The sequence below is a fragment of the Doryrhamphus excisus genome, linkage group LG18 (assembly GCF_037039965.1).
Source record: "Doryrhamphus excisus strain RoL-2023G ecotype Guam linkage group LG18, RoL_Dexc_Guam_v1.1, whole genome shotgun sequence".
Taxonomy (NCBI): domain Eukaryota; kingdom Metazoa; phylum Chordata; class Actinopteri; order Syngnathiformes; family Syngnathidae; genus Doryrhamphus; species Doryrhamphus excisus.
In genome coordinates this window covers 731,216-758,190 of record NC_136374.1, presented here as the reverse complement: position 1 = coordinate 758,190, position 26,975 = coordinate 731,216, and the positions used below count along the sequence as shown (strand labels likewise).

General features: G+C 44.9%; 2 protein-coding genes and 3 long non-coding RNA genes across 13 annotated transcripts; all 5 read left to right on the top strand.

Moving 5' to 3' along the window:
* The first annotated feature begins 3,019 nt into the window (after positions 1–3,019).
* LOC144902025 (uncharacterized) lies at positions 3,020–4,803 on the top strand. The gene is made up of 3 exons (XR_013630255.1): positions 3,020–3,073; positions 3,155–3,251; positions 4,733–4,803. It is a non-coding gene; the product is annotated as an uncharacterized LOC144902025 (long non-coding RNA).
* A 565-nt stretch (positions 4,804–5,368) lies between these two features.
* On the top strand, positions 5,369–6,056 carry LOC144902053 (uncharacterized). The gene is made up of 3 exons (XR_013630290.1): positions 5,369–5,427; positions 5,811–5,859; positions 5,934–6,056. It is a non-coding gene; the product is annotated as an uncharacterized LOC144902053 (long non-coding RNA).
* A 1,019-nt stretch (positions 6,057–7,075) lies between these two features.
* Positions 7,076–7,687, top strand: LOC144902042 (uncharacterized). The gene is made up of 3 exons (XR_013630279.1): positions 7,076–7,145; positions 7,302–7,508; positions 7,585–7,687. It is a non-coding gene; the product is annotated as an uncharacterized LOC144902042 (long non-coding RNA).
* Positions 7,688–10,255: 2,568 nt separating this feature from the next.
* LOC144902064 (extended synaptotagmin-1-like) lies at positions 10,256–17,879 on the top strand. The gene is made up of 10 exons (XM_078798704.1): positions 10,256–11,153; positions 11,970–12,040; positions 12,155–12,206; positions 12,605–12,661; positions 13,045–13,093; positions 13,345–13,440; positions 13,512–13,583; positions 13,666–13,752; positions 13,842–13,930; positions 17,876–17,879. The coding sequence occupies exons 4-10, from the start codon at positions 12,633–12,635 to the stop codon at positions 17,877–17,879; spliced, it is 426 nt and encodes a 141-aa protein (XP_078654830.1). The 5' UTR covers positions 10,256–11,153; positions 11,970–12,040; positions 12,155–12,206; positions 12,605–12,632.
* LOC144902059 (extended synaptotagmin-1-like) lies at positions 13,899–25,086 on the top strand. Of its 9 annotated transcripts, none has more exons than XM_078798613.1 (16): positions 13,899–13,988; positions 14,048–14,193; positions 14,286–14,382; positions 21,274–21,344; positions 21,438–21,510; positions 21,909–21,965; positions 22,349–22,397; positions 22,649–22,744; positions 22,816–22,887; positions 22,967–23,053; positions 23,143–23,289; positions 23,349–23,458; positions 23,587–24,046; positions 24,123–24,235; positions 24,346–24,423; positions 24,843–25,086. In XM_078798613.1, exons 6-13 carry the CDS (start codon positions 21,937–21,939, stop codon positions 23,795–23,797), a joined length of 801 nt encoding a protein of 266 aa, XP_078654739.1. In that variant the 5' UTR covers positions 13,899–13,988; positions 14,048–14,193; positions 14,286–14,382; positions 21,274–21,344; positions 21,438–21,510; positions 21,909–21,936; the 3' UTR covers positions 23,798–24,046; positions 24,123–24,235; positions 24,346–24,423; positions 24,843–25,086. The 9 variants fall into 9 exon arrangements, with proteins under 9 accessions (XP_078654739.1, XP_078654744.1, XP_078654740.1 ...); XM_078798618.1 differs by having other exon boundaries at positions 23,587–23,683; positions 23,840–24,046; positions 24,346–24,878; XM_078798614.1 differs by having other exon boundaries at positions 14,048–14,157; positions 24,346–24,878.
* The last annotated feature ends 1,889 nt before the right edge of the window (positions 25,087–26,975 follow it).

Sequence of the window (26,975 nt, the reverse complement as noted above, 5' to 3'; positions counted from 1 at the left end):
CGATGGAAGACGACGTGGACAGTCGTTTAACAAGGAAATTCATCGATGTGGAGCCATATGGGTAGGTCATATGCTTATCTGACTTGTTTTCTGTCACCTTTCCTGTTCCTGTTCAATGTTTACGTCAGTGTCATAATGTGACATACGCGACGTTAGCATTAGCTTACCTTTAGCCTGCCAGCCAGCTAGCTAGCTAGCTAGCTAGCTCGCTATCAACTGCGAGCTGTTTTCGGTTGCAGAACAGGAGATTTTTATGTTTATTAAATGTGTAAGGATTCGTCCCTTTTATATATGTTATGTGATTATTTTGGCAGCAGCAGTGTCCTCTAAGCCATGGGAACCGCGTGTAGCGCAAACATTTGTTGAAGTATGCTAGCGACCTGAGTCTTGTGGATACCGTCGGGGAGCGGGAGTTTTTGTTTGTGACAAGTATTCCATGGAAGTGAATTTTGGAACTTTAATTTCACCTATACACATACACCATCTCTAGACACCTGGGGTGAAGGACGCGCCACAGAGAGGCCGCCGCCGGGGTCAAGGTGGCCAACCCCTACAGAAGGTAACATTACAATATGTATATGGTTATTTGAATCTGGAAATGGCAGTTTAGCCTTTTAAGTTTTATTGATTTAAAGAGTTGGATAATGGAGTTCCTCAACGATATCCCGTTGTGAGGAAAAAAGAGTTTTGTTTAGGTTAGGTTTCAAGACACAGATGAAAAATGTGTATTAACCCGTAGATGCATAAGTGGGTCAAAAATGACCCAGTCAGGTTGTTTTCTTGAAATATCTTCATAATGAATTTTTTTTTTATCATTTCATATTCCAGTTATTCCGAAAAAAAACATGTTTTCAATATAATACCATTCAAATTTTTAACTTAGCTTTTATACATTTCAAGAAATATGGACTCTTATGGAAGAGTGTAGGGTCCAGTCACTCATGCATCTTAGGGTTAAGAACTAAGTTGATTTTGAGTGTTTTGTTTAAAAAAAAAAAAAAAAAAAAAAAAACCCAACAAATATTGTCAAGCAGCTTTGTCGTTTGGACTACTAACCATTGTGATGATTTTAGATTTTGTAGTTGCCATAATTGAAATGATTTCTCCATCCATTTAACAGAATGCTGAAGGATGTTGACGCTCAAGAATTTGGTCCCAACAGCTTAGACAAGGTAAGATTACAGTACAGCTGCTGAATGACACCAACATGGTTTAGTTATTCATTCATTTTCTATGTCTCTTATCCTCACTAGGGTGGGGGTATGCTGGAGCCTGATTTGGGGCGAGAGGCGGGGTACACCCTGGACCGGTGGCCAGCCAATCCCAGGGCACATACAGTACATCCGGAAAGTATTCACAGCGCTTCACTTTTTCCACATTTTGTCAAGTTACAGCCTCATTCCCAATTGTATTAATTTAATCTCTTAGCTCAAAATACTCCATTATGACAATGTGAAAAAGGTTTTTTTTTTTTACGTTTTTGAATTTATTAAAAATAGAAAACAAAAAAATCACATTTACATAAGTATTCACAGCCTTTGCCATGAAGCTCAAAATTGAGCTCAGGTGCATCTTTTTTCCACTGATCATCCTTGAGATAATAACTGTCTATATAAGGTCCCACAGTTGACTGTGCATGTCAGAGCACAAACGCCAAGCATGAAGTCAAAAGAACTGTCTGTAGACCTGCGAGACAGGATTGTCTTTAGGCACAAATCTGGGGAAGGATACAGAAACATTTCTGCTGCTTTGAAGGTCCCAATGAGCACAGTGGCCTCCATCCCTACAGTGAAGCATGGTGGTGGCAGCATCATGCTGTGGGGATGTTTTTCAGCAGCAGGAACTGGCAGACTAGTCAGGATAGAAGGAAAAATGAATGCAGCAATATATAGAGATATCCTGGATGAAAATATTGCTGCATTCATTTTTCCCTTCTATCCTGGCTAGTCGAATAATGGGGGCCACTGTGCTCATTGGGACCTTCAAAGCAGCAGAAATGTTTCTGTATCCTTCCCCAGATTTGTGCCTCAAGACAATCCTGTCTCGCAGGTCTACAGACAGTTCTTTTGACTTCATGCTTGGCGTTTGTGCTCTGACATGCACAGTCAACTGTGGGACCTTATATAGACAGTTGTTATATTTCCAAATCATGTCCAATCAACTGAATTTACTGCAGGTGGACTCCAATTGAGTGTATAGTAGACACCAAATGTCCAGAAGGAGGCGTCTGGCACACTAGTGTGGGAAGTCCATACCTGCATGAGGAAAGTGGAAGTCAAAAAATAATCATTCTAATAATACGATTCCCAATTAAGGGAATAAATCCCAGGTCTTTGGTTTAGTTATGAAATGTTGAATTAATTTCACAGGTGCCTCAACCTGTGGCTGTGTTGTGTTTTTGTGCACCGCTATCTGGAAGTAAATACAGCTTTAGTACAAATGCAGTGAAGCTGTTCTGGTTTGAAATAATGTTTTGTAGAAGATGTGTTAAGATCATTTCATTCAAAGAAGGCCATCTTAAAAAAAATACTACACAATCATATTAGAAAAGTGGTGTAGGTGGTAGCTTAAATCATGTAAATATTACTTATAATTTGCTCCAAATAAAGTCAGGGAAAACTAGTTAAACAATCCTGAAAAGCGAGTACATTTATATGGATTTTGAAGTAGATTCAAAGGTAGTTTGGGGTCAAATTTACTAGCAAAGAGTACCTTTTTCATTCAAAAAAAGTAAATTTGACCAGAGTGTTTGCCAAGGAAAAGTTGCTTGGGAATTGTGCGTGCAAATTGTTACCTAGCTTTTCTCAAGTAAATGGCACTCCAAATTTTTTTTCAGTGTACTGCCCAGTGGACCGCGACCTCCTCCAGCTGATTTTGGGAGTTCTTTTGTCTCTGGACTGCTCCATGGTATGCCTTCTGCCCCCATCGCCTTGCTTTTCCTTTTTTGGACTGCACTAATGAATACAGATATTCTGGCTGCCACATGAATTACATGTGCAGCATTCTCCATCCATTTAACAGAATACTGAAGGATGTTGACGCTCAAGAATTTGGTCCCAACAGCTTAGACAAGGTAAGATTACAGTACAGCTGTTGAATGACACCAACATGGTTTAGTTATTCATTCATTTTCTATGTCTCTTATCCTCACTAGGGTGGGGGTATGCTGGAGCCTGATTTGGGGCGAGAGGCGGGGTACACCCTGGACCGGTGGCCAGCCAATCCCAGGGCACATACAGTACATCCGGAAAGTATTCACAGCGCTTCACTTTTTCCACATTTTGTCAAGTTACAGCCTCATTCCCAATTGTATTAATTTAATCTCTTAGCTCAAAATTCTACACAAAATACTCCATTATGACAATGTGAAAAAGTTTTTTTTTTTTACTTTTTTGAATTTATTAAAAATAGAAAACAAAAAAATCACATTTACATAAGTATTCACAGCCTTTGCCATGAAGCTCAAAATTGAGCTCAGGTGCATCTTTTTTCCACTGATCATCCTTGAGATAATAACTGTCTATATAAGGTCCCACAGTTGACTGTGCATGTCAGAGCACAAACGCCAAGCATGAAGTCAAAAGAACTGTCTGTAGACCTGCGAGACAGGATTGTCTTGAGGCACAAATCTGGGGAAGGATACAGAAACATTTCTGCTGCTTTGAAGGTCCCAATGAGCACAGTGGCCCCCATTATTCGACTAGCCAGGATAGAAGGAAAAATGAATGCAGCAATATTTTCATCCAGGATATCTCTATATATTGTTGCATTCATTTTTCCTTCTATCCTGACTAGTCTGCCAGTTCCTGCTGCTGCTGCATGATGCTGCCACCACCATGCTTCACTGTAGGGATGGAGGCCACTGTGCTCATTGGGACCTTCAAAGCAGCTGAAGTGTTTCTGTATCCTTCCCCAGATTTGTGCCTCAAGACAATCCTGTCTCGCTGGTCTACAGACAGTTCTTTTGACTTCATGCTTGGCGTTTGTGCTCTGACATGCACAGTCAACTGTGGGACCTTATATAGACAGTTATTATATTTCCAAATCATGTCCAATCAACTGAATTTACTGCAGGTGGACTCCAACTGAGTGTATAGTAGACACCAAACGTCCAGAAGGAGGCGACTGGCACACTAGTGTGGGAAGTCCATACCTGCATGAGGAAAGTGGAAGTCAAAAATAATCATTCTAATAATACGATTCCCAATTAAGGGAATAAATCCCAGGTCTTTGGTTTAGTTATGAAATGTTGAATTAATTTCACAGGTGCCTCAACCTGTGGCTGTGTTGTGTTTTTGTGCACCGCCATCTGGAAGTAAATACAGCTTTAGTACAAATGCAGTGAAGCTGTTCTGGTTTGAAATAATGTTTTGTAGAAGATGTGTTAAGATCATTTCATTCAAAGAAGGCCATCTTAAAAAAATACTACACAATCATATTAGAAAAGTGGTGTAGGTGGTAGCTTAAATCATGTAAATATTACTTATAATTTGCTCCAAATAAAGTCAGGGAAAACTAGTTAAACAATCCTGAAAAGCGAGTACATTTATATGGATTTTGAAGTAGATTCAAAGGTAGTTTGGGGTCAAATTTACTAGCAAAGAGTACCTTTTTCATTCAAAAAAAGTAAATTTGACCAGAGTATTTCCCAAGGAAAAGTTGCTTGGGAATTGTGCGTGCAAATTGTTACCTAGCTTTGCTCAAGTAAATGGCACTCCAAATTTTTTTTCAGTGTACTGCCCAGTGGACCGCGACCTCCTCCAGCTGATTTTGGGAGTTCTTTTGTCTCTGGACTGCTCCATGGTATGCCTTCTGCCCCCATCGCCTTGCTTTTCCTTTTTTGGACTGCACTAATGAATACAGATATTCTGGCTGCCACATGAATTACATGTGCAGCATTCTCCATCCATTTAACAGAATACTGAAGGATGTTGACGCTCAAGAATTTGCTTACGCCAACAGCTTAGACAAGGTAAGATTACAGTACAGCTGTTGAATGACACCAACATGGTTTAGGTTATTCTATGCTTTACAGTGTCAAAACCTTTTTTCAAGTCGAAGATTGGTTTGAAATTGGAAACGGACAAGGATCTACGTTCTTATATATTGAATGACAGCTGATGCCTTCCATACACAAGGAAAAACTGCCGCAGAAATTGAGAGAGTGAGATTTGTGGTTACAGGAGTTATTGATGTACAATTGAGTTCTTTCAACATAAAAGTATCAATGCCCAATCTGCATCTTTTGTTTTAGAATATTTAATCCTTAATCCATTTGTAGAAAGCTTGCTGGCCACAGTAAAGTAGCAACTCGTCACATTATGAATACATGTACCAGATGATAAATGATGAGTTTTGTTGCTCCATCAGGTTACATCTGGAGGTGTTTGATAAAGACATGGACATGAAGGATGACTTTATGGGAAGGTACTGCTTCCAGTACACATTAGTAGTGTTGTTATTATCGATACTGTCACATACTGCAACTGCTTGATAATACTGCTTACTACCTCCAGCGCAGCGATGCCAGTATTGAGAAGAGCACCGCCATCCTCTTTTATCTACACTTTATTGTCCGATTCACAAGAAAAATTATGTCACACACTTACAGTATATTAAAGACAGGTTGTAGAATTTGATATGGTTGGAATCATTTAGAACATTCATGTAGAACGCAAATGATATTAAATATATATGTATAAATATCAAATATTGCAGTGTAAATAAATAAAAATAAACATGAATTAGAGAAAAGAAATCCATTCCATTATCAAGTGGTTGAAATAATTGTCATGTTTCTCAACATGCAGGCTGAAGGTCAAACTGAAGGACATAATTGATTCTCAGTACACGGATCAGGTATGGAAACGGCTTATATTATTGTCATTGAATTGTTCAAGCATTCAAAGGATTGTGTGTGTTTTATGTATCAGTGTATCAGTACACGCTCAGTGATGTCAAGTCAGGTCGCGTTCACCTGATCCTGGAATGGCTTCCAACAGCCTCGGAGGCAGACCAACTGGATAAGGGGGGTGCTTCCAGAAGAAGAAAAAGCGTACTAATGCTTCATTCAACTATAAAAAATACTAATATCGAACCATTCTCTTCAGATTCTCAAGTTCTACTCCAGGCAGTCCTACCAGAACAAAGCCGTTCCATCTGTGGGACTTTTGTTTGTCTTCATCGAACAAGCAGATGGTTTACCAGTAAGTGAGTCGAGGAGGTACTGAGGAGGCATGATCTGTGTTTTATTATGACCCATGTGGCGTGTCAACAGGTGGAAAAGAGTGGAAAAGAGCCAAAAGTGGGAGCGGATATGCTTCTTGGAAAAACATCCCACAAAACTACTGTGAGACTAAGCGTGGCAACTAGCCAAATAATAACCAGGGTATTGGCATCCGGGACTAACACGTCCATCTTTGCTGTAGGTGTGTGATCGCACGACATCACCTCAGTGGAATGAGGCGTTCTGCTTCCTGGTTCATGACCCTAGAGAAGAGAATGTTGTTGTCAAGGTAAGTTAACAATATTATTTTTAGTATTTCCACCATGTGATATCAACAAACTTGACTTGTATTACTACCTTTACACTTTGTTTCTCCAGCTCTCTCACAGCTGGACGTTGCCCATGGGTTCCTTAGTCGTCCCAATCAGAGAGCTGCTCTCGGAACCAGAACTGGTCCTGGATCAGTGGTTCCATCTGGATGGCGCCTCCCCAGAGAGTCAGATTCTTCTTCGAGCTGAACTCAAGGTAGGCGATCTCTCATTCTAGTCTTAACTCGCACCAGACTTCACATGCAATTGTTGCAGATGCTGATTCCGAGCAAATGTCCTCGTGGTGATCATGAGGCTAAATTCACTTCCAAAGACTCCGACCGCTCGACTGAGCAGCAGAAACGGGAGGCAGATGTGATGCAAAAGTGAGCGCTGCGTATATCCAAGCACACTAGTCTCAGGTCTTATTTGGTTTTCATGCTACATTGGGTTCTTAGGTCAAGTTTGGTGGACACTCCGGTAGAAACTCTTTTCTATGTCTTATCCTCACTAGGGTTGGGGTATGCTGGAGCCTGATTTGGGGCGAGAGGCGGGGTACACCCTGGACCGGTGGCCAGCCAATCCCAGGGCACATACAGTGCATCCGGAAAGTATTCACAGCGCTTCACTTTTTCCACATTTTGTCAAGTTACAGCCTCATTCCAAATTGTATTAATTTAATCTCTTACCTCAAAATACTCCACTCCACTAATGAACTGCACTAATGAATACAGATATTCTTGCTGCCACATGAATTACATGTGCAGCATTTTTGGTAGGTTGAGCGTTGTTGCGCTTCCACCTGAATTGGCATCAGCTGTTGGGGCTCGATTGCGAGGCGGTGCCAGGGTTATTGATGGGTCTTGGCGTCACCGGGGCGCTCATTGTTCCTTGCTGTTCACCTGTCGAGGCTGTGTTGGCGCGCTCCGGTGGCGGGCTCTGGTCTGTCGTGCCATCAGCAGCGTATGTGAAAGGTAGGCATAAAATTACTGGGCGTGTACCGGTGACGGTGCATCATGTGACCGCAGCCATGGTTGTTTTAATTTGCAGCGGGGTTGGTTGTTGAGGACCTGGCGTGCATTTTGGAGGGCTTGCAGGAAGTGCAGTGTCAGCCTCTTGAGGCTAGGATTGCACTGGCTGTGTGTTAAGCTACCTTTGCTCCGGTAAGCTGCCGATGCTTTAAACAAGCAGAAAGCTAACTTTAGCACCACATGTTGTCTGTCTCAAAGTTAAATGATCTGGTTAGATAATTATTTTTCTTTTTTGTGGTTAGCACAGAGAGGTTGTCACGTTCCGGCTTGGGAGCTTTACGGCACGACCCCAGGATGCAGAGATGAGGACCCAATAGCAGGTAAAAAGGCATTTATTGTTGATACTATGCAGCAGACCAACGCACTAGCATGTTCAACAGAGAAAACAACATCAATGACCCAACAAAGAAAGGAGCGCGCACCTGAACCAAATAGGCATCACAAATAATGAGAAACAGGTGCGGGAGATAATGGACATCAACTGAAAACACAGCAGAGCAACACAGGAAGGAAATACAAAACAAGGGCATGAACGAGGAACTGAGGAAAACTAAGAGCTGTCACAAGGGGGTGACAGACGTTAAACTATTTGTTGGCAAATTCAGGTTCAACATTCAGTGTGTGTGTGTAAAATGTTGCAGATTGAATAGTTTAACAGGCTAACACACATAATATTGTTTGAAGCAATGTCGGTTCATATTCAGGTTCATATTCCTGGATTCTATTTTTCAATTTCTCTAGGGTTCTCAACGGAAAGCGAATTCTGACTCCCAATGCCGAAGGGCCTCTGTGGCCTGGGTTGGTGGGGGAGTGGGGGGAACCGATTCCCCTCGCGCCATCAGATCCAAGAGCAGGGACAGCTGGTCACCGTAATCGTCGGATTCCTCTCCCGGTGGCTGACCTTGGTCGAGGTTTTTCTCTTTCCTCGTGCGGTAGCGCTGGAGTCTCAGGGGTTTTGTCCTTCGGCGGTAAGGATGTTTTGCAGGTCTTGGGATGAGGTTTTACAGGGTTCACAGGGTTCACAGGGTTCATATTCCTGGATTCTATTTTTCAATTTCTTAGGGTTCTCAACGGAAAGCGAATTCTGACTCCCAACGCCGAAGGGCCTCTGTGGCCTGGGTTGGTGGGGGAGTGGGGGGAACCGATTCCCCTCGCGCCATCAGATCCAAGAGCAGGGACAGCTGGTCACCGTAATCGTCGGATTCCTCTCCCGGTGGCTGACCTTGGTCGAGGTTTTTCTCTTTACTCGTGCGGTAGCGCTGGAGTCTCAGGGGTTTTGTCCTTCGGCGGTAAGGATGTTTTGCAGGTCTTGGGATGAGGATTTACAGGTTTTACAGGTTTTACAGGTTTTACAGGGTTCACAGGGTTCACAGGGTTCATATTCCTGGATTCTATTTTTCAATTTCTTAGGGTTCTCAACGGAAAGCGAATTCTGACTCCCAACGCCGAAGGGCCTCTGTGGCCTGGGTTGGTGGGGGAGTGGGGGGAACCGATTCCCCTTGCGCCATCAGATCCAAGAGCAGGGACAGCTGGTCACCGTAATCGTCGGATTCCTCTCCCGGTGGCTGACCTTGGTCGAGGTTTTTCTCTTTACTCGTGCGGTAGCGCTGGAGTCTCAGGGGTTTTGTCCTTCGGCGGTAAGGATGTTTTGCAGGTCTTGGGATAAGGATTTACAGGATTTACAGGATTTACAGGATTTACAGGATTTACAGGTTTTACAGGTTTTACAGGTTTTACAGGTTTTACAGGTTTTACAGGTTTTACAGGTTTTACAGGTTTTACAGGTTTTACAGGTTTTACAGGTTTTACAGGTTTTACAGGTTTTACAGGTTTTACAGGTTTTACAGGTTTTACAGGTTTTACAGGTTTTACAGGTTTTACAGGTTTTACAGGTTTCACAGGTTTTACAGGTTTCACAGGTTTCAATTTCTTAGGGTTCTCAACGGAAAGCGAATTCTGACTCCCAACGCCGAAGGGCCTCTGTGGCCCGGGTTGGTGGGGGAGTGGGGGGGACCAATTCCCCTCGCGCCATCAGATCCAAGAGCAGGGACAGCTGGTCACCGTAATGGTCGGATTCCTCTCCCGGTGGCTGACCTTGGTCGAGGTTTTTCTCTTTACTCGTGCGGTAGCGCTGGAGTCTCAGGGGTTTTGTCCTTCGGCGGTAAGCATGTTTTGCAGGTCTTGGGATGAGGTTTTACAGGTTTTACAGGTTCATATTCCTGGATTCTATTTTTCAATTTCTTAGGGTTCTCAACAGAAAGCGAATTCTGACTCCCAACGCCGAAGGGCCTCTGTGGCCCGGGTTGGTGGGGGAGTGGGGGGAACCGATTCCCCTCGCGCCATCAGATCCAAGAGCAGGGACAGCTGGTCACCGTAATCGCCGGATTCCTCTCCCGGTGGCTGACCTTGGTCAAGGTTTTTCTCTTTCCTCGTGCGTTTGCGCTGGGTGCTGACCCAGGGGGTAGCGCTGGAGTCTCAGGGGTTTTGTCCTTTGGCGGTAAGGATGTTTTGCAGGTCTTGGGATGGAATGAGGGCACCCAAGTTTGTTTGGCTTGGGGGTCTCAACGGAAAGCTTGCAGCTGAATTTGTGTAGGCAGAAGTCGGTTCTATGTTTATACGACCTTTCGTTGGGGAGTTACTGGCGAAAAACGTCGCCCATTGAGATTGCATTGTTGGAAGCAGCAGTCCATTAAAGTGACCACGAGATGGTGGTATTTACTGAGTAGAATAGCATTACTTTAAAGTGACCCCTAGTTGGCAGTACATAGCAAGTAGAAATAGCAGCCTCCCCCCTCCCTCACCCCCTGCCTTCCTCATTTGGGCCCAGCCTTCCACACCCCAGTCCCCGAGCCCCCCAGCCTTCTACATTTAGGCCCAGCCTCCCCCGTCCCACACCCCAGCCCCCCACTCCCTCGCCCCAGCCCCCCCAGCCTTCTTACACTTGTGCCCAACCTGTGGAGGGCAGTAATACGCCTTGGAGCGTTGAAACAAAAGAGGAAGTAGACAGACTGGCAGAGAATGGTGGTATCAACGGACCAGCTAACCGAAGGAAACATGAGTAGTCTGCGCTGCGCCGTTGGGTAAGTAGTCAACATAGATCTCGTTTGAATGTTTGGGTTAGGGTTTTAGGGCTATGGTTGGAGGAGGGTTTTAGGGCCGAGTTAGGGCTGGCTAGGGCGAGTTGGGGCCAGGGCTCTTTAGGGCTGGCTAGGGCGAGTTGGGGCCAGGGCTGGCTAGGGCGAGTTGGGGCTAGGGCGAGTTGGGGCCAGGGCTGGCTAGGGCGAGTTGGGGCCAGGGCTCTTTAGGGCTGGCTAGGGCTCGTTAGGGCCAGATATAAATTTGACCATCCATTTAACAGAATACTGAAGGATGTTGACGCTCAAGAATTTGGTCCCAACAGCTTAGACAAGGTAAGATTACAGTACAGCTGTTGAATGACACCAACATGGTTTAGTTATTCATTCATTTTCTATGTCTCTTATCCTCACTAGGGTGGGGGTATGCTGGAGCCTGATTTGGGGCGAGAGGCGGGGTACACCCTGGACCGGTGGCCAGCCAATCCCAGGGCACATACAGCACATCCGGAAAGTATTCACAGCGCTTCACTTTTTCCACATTTTGTCAAGTTACAGCCTCATTCCAAATTGTATTAATTTAATCTCTTAGCTCAAAATACTCCATTATGACAATGTGAAAAAGGTTATTATATTTCCAAATCATGTCCAATCAACTGAATTTACTGCAGGTGGACTCCAATTGAGTGTATAGTAGACACCAAACGTCCAGAAGGAGGCGACTGGCACACTAGTGTGGGAAGTCCATACCTGCATGAGGAAAGTGGAAGTCAAAAAATAATCATTCTAATAATACGATTCCCAATTAAGGGAATAAATCCCAGGTCTTTGGTTTAGTTATGAAATGTTGAATTAATTTCACAGGTACCTCAACCTGTGGCTGTGTTGCGTTTTTGTGCACCGTCATCTGGAAGTAAATACAGCTTTAGTACAAATGCAGTGAAGCTGTTCTGGTTTGAAATAATGTTTTGTAGAAGATGTGTTAAGATCATTTCATTCAAAGAAGGCCATCTTAAAAAAATACTACACAATCATATTAGAAAAGTGGTGTAGGTGGTAGCTTAAATCATGTAAATATTACTTATAATTTGCTCCAAATAAAGTCAGGGAAAACTAGTTAAACAATCCTGAAAAGCGAGTACATTTATATGGATTTTGAAGTAGATTCAAAGGTAGTTTGGGGTCAAATTTACTAGCAAAGAGTACCCTTTTCATTCAAAAAAAGTAAATTTGACCAGAGTATTTCCCAAGGAAAAGTTGCTTGGGAATTGTGCGTGCAAATTGTTACCTAGCTTTTCTCAAGTAAATGGCACTCCAAATTTTTTTTCAGTGTACTGCCCAGTGGACCGCGACCTCCTCCAGCTGATTTTGGGAGTTCTTTTGTCTCTGGACTGCTCCATGGTATGCCTTCTGCCCCCATCGCCTTGCTTTTCCTTTTTTGGACTGCACTAATGAATACAGATATTCTGGCTGCCACATGAATTACATGTGCAGCATTCTCCATCCATTTAACAGAATACTGAAGGATGTTGACGCTCAAGAATTTGGTCCCAACAGCTTAGACAAGGTAAGATTACAGTACAGCTGTTGAATGACACCAACATGGTTTAGGTTATTCTATGCTTTACAGTGTCAAAACCTTTTTTCAAGTCGAAGATTGGTTTGAAATTGGAAACGGACAAGGATCTACGTTCTTATATATTGAATGACAGCTGATGCCTTCCATACACAAGGAAAAACTGCCGCAGAAATTGAGAGAGTGAGATTTGTGGTTACAGGAGTTATTGATGTACAATTGAGTTCTTTCAACATAAAAGTATCAATGCCCAATCTGCATCTTTTGTTTTAGAATATTTAATCCTTAATCCATTTGTAGAAAGCTTGCTGGCCACAGTAAAGTAGCAACTCGTCACATTATGAATACATGTACCAGATGATAAATGATGAGTTTTGTTGCTCCATCAGGTTACATCTGGAGGTGTTTGATAAAGACATGGACATGAAGGATGACTTTATGGGAAGGTACTGCTTCCAGTACACATTAGTAGTGTTGTTATTATCGATACTGTCACATACTGCAACTGCTTGATAATACTGCTTACTACCTCCAGCGCAGCGATGCCAGTATTGAGAAGAGCACCGCCATCCTCCTTTATCTACACTTTATTGTCCGATTCACAAGAAAAATTATGTCACACACTTACAGTATATTAAAGACAGGTTGTAGAATTTGATATGGTTGGAATCATTTAGAACATTCATGTAGAACGCAAATGATATTAAATATATATGTATAAATATCAAATATTGCAGTGTAAATAAATAAAAATAAACATGAATTAGAGAAAAGAAATCCATTCCATTATCAAGTGGTTGAAATAATTGTCATGTTTCTCAACATGCAGGCTGAAGGTCAAACTGAAGGACATAATTGATTCTCAGTACACGGATCAGGTATGGAAACGGCTTATATTATTGTCATTGAATTGTTCAAGCATTCAAAGGATTGTGTGTGTTTTATGTATCAGTGTATCAGTACACGCTCAGTGATGTCAAGTCAGGTCGCGTTCACCTGATCCTGGAATGGCTTCCAACAGCCTCGGAGGCAGACCAACTGGATAAGGGGGGTGCTTCCAGAAGAAGAAAAAGCGTACTAATGCTTCATTCAACTATAAAAAATACTAATATCGAACCATTCTCTTCAGATTCTCAAGTTCTACTCCAGGCAGTCCTACCAGAACAAAGCCGTTCCATCTGTGGGACTTTTGTTTGTCTTCATCGAACAAGCAGATGGTTTACCAGTAAGTGAGTCGAGGAGGTACTGAGGAGGCATGATCTGTGTTTTATTATGACCCATGTGGCGTGTCAACAGGTGGAAAAGAGTGGAAAAGAGCCAAAAGTGGGAGCGGATATGCTTCTTGGAAAAACATCCCACAAAACTACTGTGAGACTACTAAGCGTGGCAACTAGCCAAATAATAACCAGGGTATTGGCATCCGGGACTAACACGTCCATCTTTGCTGTAGGTGTGTGATCGCACGACATCACCTCAGTGGAATGAGGCGTTCTGCTTCCTGGTTCATGACCCTAGAGAAGAGAATGTTGTTGTCAAGGTAAGTTAACAATATTATTTTTAGTATTTCCACCATGTGATATCAACAAACTTGACTTGTATTACTACCTTTACACTTTGTTTCTCCAGCTCTCTCACAGCTGGACGTTGCCCATGGGTTCCTTAGTCGTCCCAATCAGAGAGCTGCTCTCGGAACCAGAACTGGTCCTGGATCAGTGGTTCCATCTGGATGGCGCCTCCCCAGAGAGTCAGATTCTTCTTCGAGCTGAACTCAAGGTAGGCGATCTCTCATTCTAGTCTTAACTCGCACCAGACTTCACATGCAATTGTTGCAGATGCTGATTCCGAGCAAATGTCCTCGTGGTGATCATGAGGCTAAATTCACTTCCAAAGACTCCGACCGCTCGACTGAGCAGCAGAAACGGGAGGCAGATGTGATGCAAAAGTGAGCGCTGCGTATATCCAAGCACACTAGTCTCAGGTCTTATTTGGTTTTCATGCTACATTGGGTTCTTAGGTCAAGTTTGGTGGACACTCCGGTAGAAACTCTTTTCTATGTCTTATCCTCACTAGGGTTGGGATATGCTGGAGCCTGATTTGGGGCGAGAGGCGGGGTACACCCTGGACCGGTGGCCAGCCAATCCCAGGGCACATACAGTGCATCCGGAAAGTATTCACAGCGCTTCACTTTTTCCACATTTTGTCAAGTTACAGCCTCATTCCAAATTGTATTAATTTAATCTCTTACCTCAAAATACTCCACTCCACTAATGAACTGCACTAATGAATACAGATATTCTTGCTGCCACATGAATTACATGTGCAGCATTTTTGGTAGGTTGAGCGTTGTTGCGCTTCCACCTGAATTGGCATCAGCTGTTGGGGCTCGATTGCGAGGCGGTGCCAGGGTTATTGATGGGTCTTGGCGTCACCGGGGCGCTCATTGTTCCTTGCTGTTCACCTGTCGAGGCTGTGTTGGCGCGCTCCGGTGGCGGGCTCTGGTCTGTCGTGCCATCAGCAGCGTATGTGAAAGGTAGGCATAAAATTACTGGGCGTGTACCGGTGACGGTGCATCATGTGACCGCAGCCATGGTTGTTTTAATTTGCAGCGGGGTTGGTTGTTGAGGACCTGGCGTGCATTTTGGAGGGCTTGCAGGAAGTGCAGTGTCAGCCTCTTGAGGCTAGGATTGCACTGGCTGTGTGTTAAGCTACCTTTGCTCCGGTAAGCTGCCGATGCTTTAAACAAGCAGAAAGCTAACTTTAGCACCACATGTTGTCTGTCTCAAAGTTAAATGATCTGGTTAGATAATTAATTTTCTTTTTTGTGGTTAGCACAGAGAGGTTGTCACGTTCCGGCTTGGGAGCTTTACGGCACGACCCCAGGATGCAGAGATGAGGACCCAATAGCAGGTAAAAAGGCATTTATTGTTGATACTATGCAGCAGACCAACGCACTAGCATGTTCAACAGAGAAAACAACATCAATGACCCAACAAAGAAAGGAGCGCGCACCTGAACCAAATAGGCATCACAAATAATGAGAAACAGGTGCGGGAGATAATGGACATCAACTGAAAACACAGCAGAGCAACACAGGAAGGAAATACAAAACAAGGGCATGAACGAGGAACTGAGGAAAACTAAGAGCTGTCACAAGGGGGTGACAGACGTTAAACTATTTGTTGGCAAATTCAGGTTCAACATTCAGTGTGTGTGTGTAAAATGTTGCAGATTGAATAGTTTAACAGGCTAACACACATAATATTGTTTGAAGCAATGTCGGTGTGTTCTGTTGTACTTTGCTAGCTCTGACAGAGGTTTAAACTTCAAAAGTGGTGCCCTGTCTAATATTTTGTGTATGTGTTTTCAGGTTGCTGCAACGAACGTGACTCGGCACTGTAAGTTCTGTTCAGCTTTTTTTTTTACCACTAGAACATCTATTTAAACACTGTAGATTGCAGCACAACCACTTTTCAAAAATGAGCCCCCTCCCATGCCTCCATGATGATTGCATGTGCACATTTCAGACACTTGGTGCACTGAGTAGTCACCTGTCAAGATATCATACTTAATTGTGACTTTTTAGTGTCCTTTATGCACATCTGAGCAACCATTTTCAGTCTGTACTCCTCAGTCACATAAGATCACACTTAAAAAAGAACGAGACAGAGGTATAGTATATAAAATAATTATCTAACCAGATCATTTAACTTTTAAATAGACACAACACATGGTGCTAGAGTTAGCACAAATGTCTACTCTTCATTGAACGCCATAAAAGTAGAGTGCACCAAGGGAGTCTTGCATCAGACTTTTCTAGTGACATTGTCTTTGAGCATACTCACAATCAACATGCTTTCGGCTGGCTATATTTTCCTAATAACACGGTATCTATAGACATTAACTGTAGATACTGTACAAGGTGAGCTGATCCAAGAGCAGCCCCAGTCCTGTTTTTGTGAATGATTATATTTTGTTGTTGTTGACATGTGCTGGCAATTTGCTCCTCATGTGCTGGAATGTTGTTGACAAATGGTATGACGTTATTGTACATTTTTAGCGCGCGCGCTTTTATTTTGAATTTCTTTCAAACCCCGCCGACGGCAGCAGTGCGCTTTCGTCACTGGTGAGTAGCATGTCTTTATCTCTATCATGTAATATTCTCGTATTAAACCAACATTACCACAGACGTATTGTGAGCTAAGCCAATGGTAAATTTGCAAAAGTGCCTGTTTGAACTGTGCTAATGTTCTAGCTAACAAGTGTTTTGGCTAACCTTCTAGCTAACAAATGGTTTAGCTAACGTTTATAGTTAGTTAAACCTGGTTTAGTTAGTTAAATAAACAAAGGTGCAGTAGTACTATGGTGCCAGATATTGACCCCAGTCATTTAAGTAGGGACATTTTTTTTGGTCTTGTTTATGATAGTGTTACTCAACAGCTTGATGTGTTGCTTTCAGGGATTCAATGAGTTTAATTATCATCTCATCAGTTGATGTGTGTGAGTGCATATGTCATAACTTAGAAGAGAGTTAGGAGTCTTAGGAGAGAAAAAGTCACCCATTGTTGAACATCTATGCTGGCTGTACAGTCATAGCTAGTATATAGTTTGTGCTAAAATTGTGAATTTGACCTGAAATTGTATTTTACAGTTGGTGGGTGAATGTTGACCACAAAGCATTTACCTGTGCAAAAACAATAATTATAGGAAGTGTCCCTTGTTAACTTCTCTCAACCATTGTCTTCCTGTCCCATTTAGAATTGTCCAGATCACACTGCCAGAAAGTGTTCTTTGCCACGCGAGTCATTGAAATGTATTAGTTTGCCACATTTGCACAATGTACATGTTGTCAGTTTGTGCTCATCTGTCATTTTCAGTTCTGATATTACTGCACTTGCAAGCTCAAATTGTAGTAGGCCATGTGACGTGCATGATGACCACTAGTTGGCGGTACATACCAAGTAGAAACAGCAGTAGATTACAGTGACCCCTATTTTTGTATTTATATATCTATAAATATATAATATAATTATATATATTTTTGTATTAACCACAAGTGATGATCCCCCGTTGACAACCAGGGTTAGGGTCCGGGGTTGGAGTCAGGGGTTAGGATGAACTGAAGTGTTTGTGCTGTCTTCTACAGGCTGGATGAAGGCCAGCCTTGCTAGCGCTCTCCACTCACACCAGGCCTGTGGGGCAAAAACAGTATCTGCAGCTTCAACTCTGGGTTCTTCTCCCCGTCTTAACCAATGGAAGGGTTAGGATGCACTGAAATGTTCATGCTGTCTTCTCCTGACAATAGTCACAAGTTAGCAAAGGTGGGGTGTTTGTGCTTCCAGGTTCTTCTGTTGATCCCGAAGGACAACACCAGTTTTTCCACCTTTGTGGGAACGATTGCGTTGGCAAGAAGATCCTTGGCATTCCTGAAGGTGTCCCCCGGAAAGCTGTCCACCTGCAGGTCTGGGAAGTCATTTGGTGGAAACTGGAATCTCCCAGGATGACGAATCTCTTCCGCACGGCAAGTTGCCAATCAACCATTTTCCTGGTGGTGTGCCGATGACGCTGGACCAGTTGCTTTTGGCTCCCGCCGATTGAGCCGGACATAGAACTGTCGAAGCTGATGTCCGCCAGTATATCTTCCCATTGGCCTTTTTCCGCAGGTGACTCCCTTGGTGGCGTAAGTAGTGGGGCGTCGTCAAGCAAATTCTGACTCCCAACAGCAAAGGGCCTATGTGGTCCGAGTTGGTAGGGGACCGGGGGGTAACCGATTCCCCTCGCGCCATCTGATCCAAGAGCAGGGACAGCTGGTCACCGTAATCGTCGGATTCCTCTCCCGGTGGCTGACCTTGGTCGAGGTTTTTCTCTTTCCTCGTGCGTTTGCGCTGGGTGCTGACCCAGGGGGTAGCGCTGGAGTCTCAGGGGTTTTGTCCTTCGGCGGTAAGGATGTTTTGCAGGTCTTGCAGGTCTTGGGATGAGGATACCTCTGGTTCTGTTTGGATACCGGCATCCAGGCAGGCCCCGGCAACTGTTGGATCGAGCCGAGAACGAAGAGAAGTGGTTGGGATGGATGGCCTTCCGGCGTCCCAGAGGTGGAGGGTTCCCAGAGGTGGAGGGTTCCTCCAAATCTTGTTCCAATCCTTGGATGTCAGGGTTTGTCGGTGGCGGATCTTCGTTTTGTGCGGGTGGTTTTACAGGTTCATATTCCTGGATTCTATTTTTCAATTTCTCTAGGGTTCTCAACGGAAAGCGAATTCTGACTCCCAACGCCGAAGGGCCTCTGTGGCCTGGGTTGGTGGGGGAGTGGGGGGAACCGATTCCCCTCGCGCCATCAGATCCAAGAGCAGGGACAGCTGGTCACCGTAATCGTCGGATTCCTCTCCCGGTGGCTGACCTTGGTCGAGGTTTTTCTCTTTACTCGTGCGGTAGCGCTGGAGTCTCAGGGGTTTTGTCCTTCGGCGGTAAGGATGTTTTGCAGGTCTTGGGATAAGGATTTACAGGTTTTACAGGTTTTACAGGTTTCACAGGTTTTCACAGGTTTTCACAGGTTTTCACAGGTTTTCACAGGTTTTCACAGGTTTTCACAGGTTTCACAGGTTTCACTTTCTTAGGGTTCTCAACGGAAAGCGAATTCTGACTCCCAACGCCGAAGGGCCTCTGTGGCCCGGGTTGGTGGGGGAGTGGGGGGAACCAATTCCCCTCGCGCCATCAGATCCAAGAGCAGGGACAGCTGGTCACCGTAATGGTCGGATTCCTCTCCCGGTGGCTGACCTTGGTCGAGGTTTTTCTCTTTACTCGTGCGGTAGCGCTGGAGTCTCAGGGGTTTTGTCCTTCGGCGGTAAGCATGTTTTGCAGGTCTTGGGATGAGGTTTTACAGGTTTTACAGGTTCATATTCCTGGATTCTATTTTTCAATTTCTTAGGGTTCTCAACAGAAAGCGAATTCTGACTCCCAACGCCGAAGGGCCTCTGTGGCCCGGGTTGGTGGGGGAGTGGGGGGAACCGATTCCCCTCGCGCCATCAGATCCAAGAGCAGGGACAGCTGGTCACCGTAATCGCCGGATTCCTCTCCCGGTGGCTGACCTTGGTCAAGGTTTTTCTCTTTCCTCGTGCGTTTGCGCTGGGTGCTGACCCAGGGGGTAGCGCTGGAGTCTCAGGGGTTTTGTCCTTTGGCGGTAAGGATGTTTTGCAGGTCTTGGGATGGAATGAGGGCACCCAAGTTTGTTTGGCTTGGGGGTCTCAACGGAAAGCTTGCAGCTGAATTTGTGTAGGCAGAAGTCGGTTCTATGTTTATACGACCTTTCGTTGGGGAGTTACTGGCGAAAAACGTCGCCCATTGAGATTGCATTGTTGGAAGCAGCAGTCCATTAAAGTGACCACGAGATGGTGGTATTTACCGAGTAGAATAGCATTACTTTAAAGTGACCCCTAGTTGGCAGTACATAGCAAGTAGAAATAGCAGCCTCCCCCCTCCCTCACCCCCTGCCTTCCTCATTTGGGCCCAGCCTTCTACATTTAGGCCCAGCCTCACCCGTCCCACACCCCAGCCCCCCACTCCCTCGCCCCAGCCCCCCCAGCCTTCTTACACTTGTGCCCAACCTGTGGAGGGCAGTAATACGCCTTGGAGCGTTGAAACAAAAGAGGAAGAAGACAGACTGGCAGAGAATGGTGGTATCAACGGACCAGCTAACCGAAGGAAACATGAGTAGTCTGCGCTGCGCCGTTGGGTAAGTAGTCAACATAGATCTCGTTTGAATGTTTGGGTTAGGGTTTTAGGGCTATGGTTGGAGGAGGGTTTTAGGGCCGAGTTAGGGCTGGCTAGGGCGAGTTGGGGCCAGGGCTCTTTAGGGCTGGCTAGGGCGAGTTAGGGCGAGTTGGGGCCAGGGCTGGCTAGGGCGAGTTGGGGCTAGGGCGAGTTGGGGCCAGGGCTGGCTAGGGCGAGTTGGGGCCAGGGCTCTTTAGGGCTGGCTAGGGCTCGTTAGGGCCAGATATAAATTTGACCATCCATTTAACAGAATACTGAAGGATGTTGACGCTCAAGAATTTGGTCCCAACAGCTTAGACAAGGTAAGATTACAGTACAGCTGTTGAATGACACCAACATGGTTTAGTTATTCATTCATTTTCTATGTCTCTTATCCTCACTAGGGTGGGGGTATGCTGGAGCCTGATTTGGGGCGAGAGGCGGGGTACACCCTGGACCGGTGGCCAGCCAATCCCAGGGCACATACAGCGCATCCGGAAAGTATTCACAGCGCTTCACTTTTTCCACATTTTGTCAAGTTACAGCCTCATTCCAAATTGTATTAATTTAATCTCTTACCTCAAAATACTCCATTATGACAATGTGAAAAAGGTTATTATATTTCCAAATCATGTCCAATCAACTGAATTTACTGCAGGTGGACTCCAATTGAGTGTATAGTAGACACCAAAAGTCCAGAAGGAGGCGACTGGCACACTAGTGTGGGAAGTCCATACCTGCATGAGGAAAGTGGAAGTCAAAAAATAATCATTCTAATAATACGATTCCCAATTAAGGGAATAAATCCCAGGTCTTTGGTTTAGTTATGAAATGTTGAATTAATTTCACAGGTACCTCAACCTGTGGCTGTGTTGCGTTTTTGTGCACCGTCATCTGGAAGTAAATACAGCTTTAGTACAAATGCAGTGAAGCTGTTCTGGTTTGAAATAATGTTTTGTAGAAGATGTGTTAAGATCATTTCATTCAAAGAAGGCCATCTTAAAAAAAATACTACACAATCATATTAGAAAAGTGGTGTAGGTGGTAGCTTAAATCATGTAAATATTACTTATAAATTGCTCCAAATAAAGTCAGGGAAAACTAGTTAAACAATCCTGAAAAGCGAGTACATTTATATGGATTTTGAAGTAGATTCAAAGGTAGTTTGGGGTCAAATTTACTAGCAAAGAGTACCTCTTTCATTCAAAAAAAGTAAATTTGACCAGAGTATTTCCCAAGGAAAAGTTGCTTGGGAATTGTGCGTGCAAATTGTTACCTAGCTTTTCTCAAGTAAATGGCACTCCAAATTTTTTTTCAGTGTACTGCCCAGTGGACCGCGACCTCCTCCAGCTGTTTTTGGGAGTTCTTTTGTCTCTGGACTGCTCCATGGTATGCCTTCTGCCCCCATCGCCTTGCTTTTCCTTTTTTGGACTGCACTAATGAATACAGATATTCTGGCTGCCACATGAATTACATGTGCAGCATTCTCCATCCATTTAACAGAATACTGAAGGATGTTGACGCTCAAGAATTTGGTCCCAACAGCTTAGACAAGGTAAGATTACAGTACAGCTGTTGAATGACACCAACATGGTTTAGGTTATTCTATGCTTTACAGTGTCAAAACCTTTTTTCAAGTCGAAGATTGGTTTGAAATTGGAAACGGACAAGGATCTACGTTCTTATATATTGAATGACAGCTGATGCCTTCCATACACAAGGAAAAACTGCCGCAGAAATTGAGAGAGTGAGATTTGTGGTTACAGGAGTTATTGATGTACAATTGAGTTCTTTCAACATAAAAGTATCAATGCCCAATCTGCATCTTTTGTTTTAGAATATTTAATCCTTAATCCATTTGTAGAAAGCTTGCTGGCCACAGTAAAGTAGCAACTCGTCACATTATGAATACATGTACCAGATGATAAATGATGAGTTTTGTTGCTCCATCAGGTTACATCTGGAGGTGTTTGATAAAGACATGGACATGAAGGATGACTTTATGGGAAGGTACTGCTTCCAGTACACATTAGTAGTGTTGTTATTATCGATACTGTCACATACTGCAACTGCTTGATAATACTGCTTACTACCTCCAGCGCAGCGATGCCAGTATTGAGAAGAGCACCGCCATCCTCCTTTATCTACACTTTATTGTCCGATTCACAAGAAAAATTATGTCACACACTTACAGTATATTAAAGACAGGTTGTAGAATTTGATATGGTTGGAATCATTTAGAACATTCATGTAGAACGCAAATGATATTAAATATATATGTATAAATATCAAATATTGCAGTGTAAATAAATAAAAATAAACATGAATTAGAGAAAAGAAATCCATTCCATTATCAAGTGGTTGAAATAATTGTCATGTTTCTCAACATGCAGGCTGAAGGTCAAACTGAAGGACATAATTGATTCTCAGTACACGGATCAGGTATGGAAACGGCTTATATTATTGTCATTGAATTGTTCAAGCATTCAAAGGATTGTGTGTGTTTTATGTATCAGTGTATCAGTACACGCTCAGTGATGTCAAGTCAGGTCGCGTTCACCTGATCCTGGAATGGCTTCCAACAGCCTCGGAGGCAGACCAACTGGATAAGGGGGGTGCTTCCAGAAGAAGAAAAAGCGTACTAATGCTTCATTCAACTATAAAAAATACTAATATCGAACCATTCTCTTCAGATTCTCAAGTTCTACTCCAGGCAGTCCTACCAGAACAAAGCCGTTCCATCTGTGGGACTTTTGTTTGTCTTCATCGAACAAGCAGATGGTTTACCAGTAAGTGAGTCGAGGAGGTACTGAGGAGGCATGATCTGTGTTTTATTATGACCCATGTGGCGTGTCAACAGGTGGAAAAGAGTGGAAAAGAGCCAAAAGTGGGAGCGGATATGCTTCTTGGAAAAACATCCCACAAAACTACTGTGAGACTAAGCGTGGCAACTAGCCAAATAATAACCAGGGTATTGGCATCCGGGACTAACACGTCCATCTTTGCTGTAGGTGTGTGATCGCACGACATCACCTCAGTGGAATGAGGCGTTCTGCTTCCTGGTTCATGACCCTAGAGAAGAGAATGTTGTTGTCAAGGTAAGTTAACAATATTATTTTTAGTATTTCCACCATGTGATATCAACAAACTTGACTTGTATTACTACCTTTACACTTTGTTTCTCCAGCTCTCTCACAGCTGGACGTTGCCCATGGGTTCCTTAGTCGTCCCAATCAGAGAGCTGCTCTCGGAACCAGAACTGGTCCTGGATCAGTGGTTCCATCTGGATGGCGCCTCCCCAGAGAGTCAGATTCTTCTTCGAGCTGAACTCAAGGTAGGCGATCTCTCATTCTAGTCTTAACTCGCACCAGACTTCACATGCAATTGTTGCAGATGCTGATTCCGAGCAAATGTCCTCGTGGTGATCATGAGGCTAAATTCACTTCCAAAGACTCCGACCGCTCGACTGAGCAGCAGAAACGGGAGGCAGATGTGATGCAAAAGTGAGCGCTGCGTATATCCAAGCACACTAGTCTCAGGTCTTATTTGGTTTTCATGCTACATTGGGTTCTTAGGTCAAGTTTGGTGGACACTCCGGTAGAAACTCTTTTCTATGTCTTATCCTCACTAGGGTTGGGGTATGCTGGAGCCTGATTTGGGGCGAGAGGCGGGGTACACCCTGGACCGGTGGCCAGCCAATCCCAGGGCACATACAGTGCATCCGGAAAGTATTCACAGCGCTTCACTTTTTCCACATTTTGTCAAGTTACAGCCTCATTCCAAATTGTATTAATTTCATCTCTTACCTCAAAATACTCCACTCCACTAATGAACTGCACTAATGAATACAGATATTCTTGCTGCCACATGAATTACATGTGCAGCATTTTTGGTAGGTTGAGCGTTGTTGCGCTTCCACCTGAATTGGCATCAGCTGTTGGGGCTCGATTGCGAGGCGGTGCCAGGGTTATTGATGGGTCTTGGCGTCACCGGGGCGCTCATTGTTCCTTGCTGTTCACCTGTCGAGGCTGTGTTGGCGCGCTCCGGTGGCGGGCTCTGGTCTGTCGTGCCATCAGCAGCGTATGTGAAAGGTAGGCATAAAATTACTGGGCGTGTACCGGTGACGGTGCATCATGTGACCGCAGCCATGGTTGTTTTAATTTGCAGCGGGGTTGGTTGTTGAGGACCTGGCGTGCATTTTGGAGGGCTTGCAGGAAGTGCAGTGTCAGCCTCTTGAGGCTAGGATTGCACTGGCTGTGTGTTAAGCTACCTTTGCTCCGGTAAGCTGCCGATGCTTTAAACAAGCAGAAAGCTAACTTTAGCACCACATGTTGTCTGTCTCAAAGTTAAATGATCTGGTTAGATAATTATTTTTCTTTTTTGTGGTTAGCACAGAGAGGTTGTCACGTTCCGGCTTGGGAGCTTTACGGCACGACCCCAGGATGCAGAGATGAGGACCCAATAGCAGGTAAAAAGGCATTTATTGTTGATACTATGCAGCAGACCAACGCACTAGCATGTTCAACAGAGAAAACAACATCAATGACCCAACAAAGAAAGGAGCGCGCACCTGAACCAAATAGGCATCACAAATAATGAGAAACAGGTGCGGGAGATAATGGACATCAACTGAAAACACAGCAGAGCAACACAGGAAGGAAATACAAAACAAGGGCATGAACGAGGAACTGAGGAAAACTAAGAGCTGTCACAAGGGGGTGACAGACGTTAAACTATTTGTTGGCAAATTCAGGTTCAACATTCAGTGTGTGTGTAAAATGTTGCAGATTGAATAGTTTAACAGGCTAACACACATAATATTGTTTGAAGCAATGTCGGTTCATATTCAGGTTCATATTCCTGGATTCTATTTTTCAATTTCTCTAGGGTTCTCAACGGAAAGCGAATTCTGACTCCCAATGCCGAAGGGCCTCTGTGGCCTGGGTTGGTGGGGGAGTGGGGGGAACCGATTCCCCTCGCGCCATCAGATCCAAGAGCAGGGACAGCTGGTCACCGTAATCGTCGGATTCCTCTCCCGGTGGCTGACCTTGGTCGAGGTTTTTCTCTTTCCTCGTGCGGTAGCGCTGGAGTCTCAGGGGTTTTGTCCTCTGGCGGTAAGGATGTTTTGCAGGTCTTGGGATGAGGATTTACAGGATTTACAGGTTTTACAGGGTTCACAGGGTTCACAGGGTTCACATTCCTGGATTCTATTTTTCAATTTCTTAGGGTTCTCAACGGAAAGCGAATTCTGACTCCCAACGCCGAAGGGCCTCTGTGGCCTGGGTTGGTGGGGGAGTGGGGGGAACCGATTCCCCTCGCGCCATCAGATCCAAGAGCAGGGACAGCTGGTCACCGTAATCGTCGGATTCCTCTCCCGGTGGCTGACCTTGGTCGAGGTTTTTCTCTTTACTCGTGCGGTAGCGCTGGAGTCTCAGGGGTTTTGTCCTTCGGCGGTAAGCATGTTTTGCAGGTCTTGGGATAAGGTTTTACAGGTTTTACAGGTTTTACAGGTTTTACAGGTTTTACAGGTTTTACAGGTTTTACAGGTTTTACAGGTTTTACAGGTTTCACAGGTTTTACAGGTTTCACAGGTTTCACAGGTTTCACAGGTTTCACAGGTTTCACAGGTTTCACAGGTTTCACAGGTTTCACAGGTTTCACAGGTTTCACAGGTTTCACAGGTTTCAATTTCTTAGGGTTCTCAACGGAAAGCGAATTCTGACTCCCAACGCCGAAGGGCCTCTGTGGCCCGGGTTGGTGGGGGAGTGGGGGGAACCAATTCCCCTCGCGCCATCAGATCCAAGAGCAGGGACAGCTGGTCACCGTAATGGTCGGATTCCTCTGCCGGTGGCTGACCTTGGTCGAGGTTTTTCTCTTTACTCGTGCGTTTGCGCTGGGTGCTGACCCAGGGGGTAGCGCTGGAGTCTCAGGGGTTTTGTCCTTTGGCGGTAAGGATGTTTTGCAGGTCTTGGGATGGAATGAGGGCACCCAAGTTTGTTTGGCTTGGGGGTCTCAACGGAAAGCTTGCAGCTGAATTTGTGTAGGCAGAAGTCGGTTCTATGTTTATACGACCTTTCGTTGGGGAGTTACTGGCGAAAAACGTCGCCCATTGAGATTGCATTGTTGGAAGCAGCAGTCCATTAAAGTGACCACGAGATGGTGGTATTTACCGAGTAGAATAGCATTACTTTAAAGTGACCCCTAGTTGGCAGTACATAGCAAGTAGAAATAGCAGCCTCCCCCCTCCCTCACCCCCTGCCTTCCTCATTTGGGCCCAGCCTTCCACACCCCAGTCCCCGAGCCCCCCAGCCTTCTACATTTAGGCCCAGCCTCCCCCGTCCCACACCCCAGCCCCCCACTCCCTCGCCCCAGCCCCCCACTCCCTCGCCCCAGCCCCCCCAGCCTTCTTACACTTGTGCCCAACCTGTGGAGGGCAGTAATACGCCTTGGAGCGTTGAAACAAAAGAGGAAGAAGACAGACTGGCAGAGAATGGTGGTATCAACGGACCAGCTAACCGAAGGAAACATGAGTAGTCTGCGCTGCGCCGTTGGGTAAGTAGTCAACATAGATCTCGTTTGAATGTTTGGGTTAGGGTTTTAGGGCTATGGTTGGAGGAGGGTTTTAGGGCCGAGTTAGGGCTGGCTAGGGCGAGTTGGGGCCAGGGCTCTTTAGGGCTGGCTAGGGCGAGTTAGGGCGAGTTGGGGCCAGGGCTGGCTAGGGCGAGTTGGGGCTAGGGCGAGTTGGGGCCAGGGCTGGCTAGGGCGAGTTGGGGCTAGGGCGAGTTGGGGCCAGGGCTGGCTAGGGCGAGTTGGGGCCAGGGCTCTTTAGGGCTGGCTAGGGCTCGTTAGGGCCAGATATAAATTTGACCATCCATTTAACAGAATACTGAAGGATGTTGACGCTCAAGAATTTGGTCCCAACAGCTTAGACAAGGTAAGATTACAGTACAGCTGTTGAATGACACCAACATGGTTTAGTTATTCATTCATTTTCTATGTCTCTTATCCTCACTAGGGTGG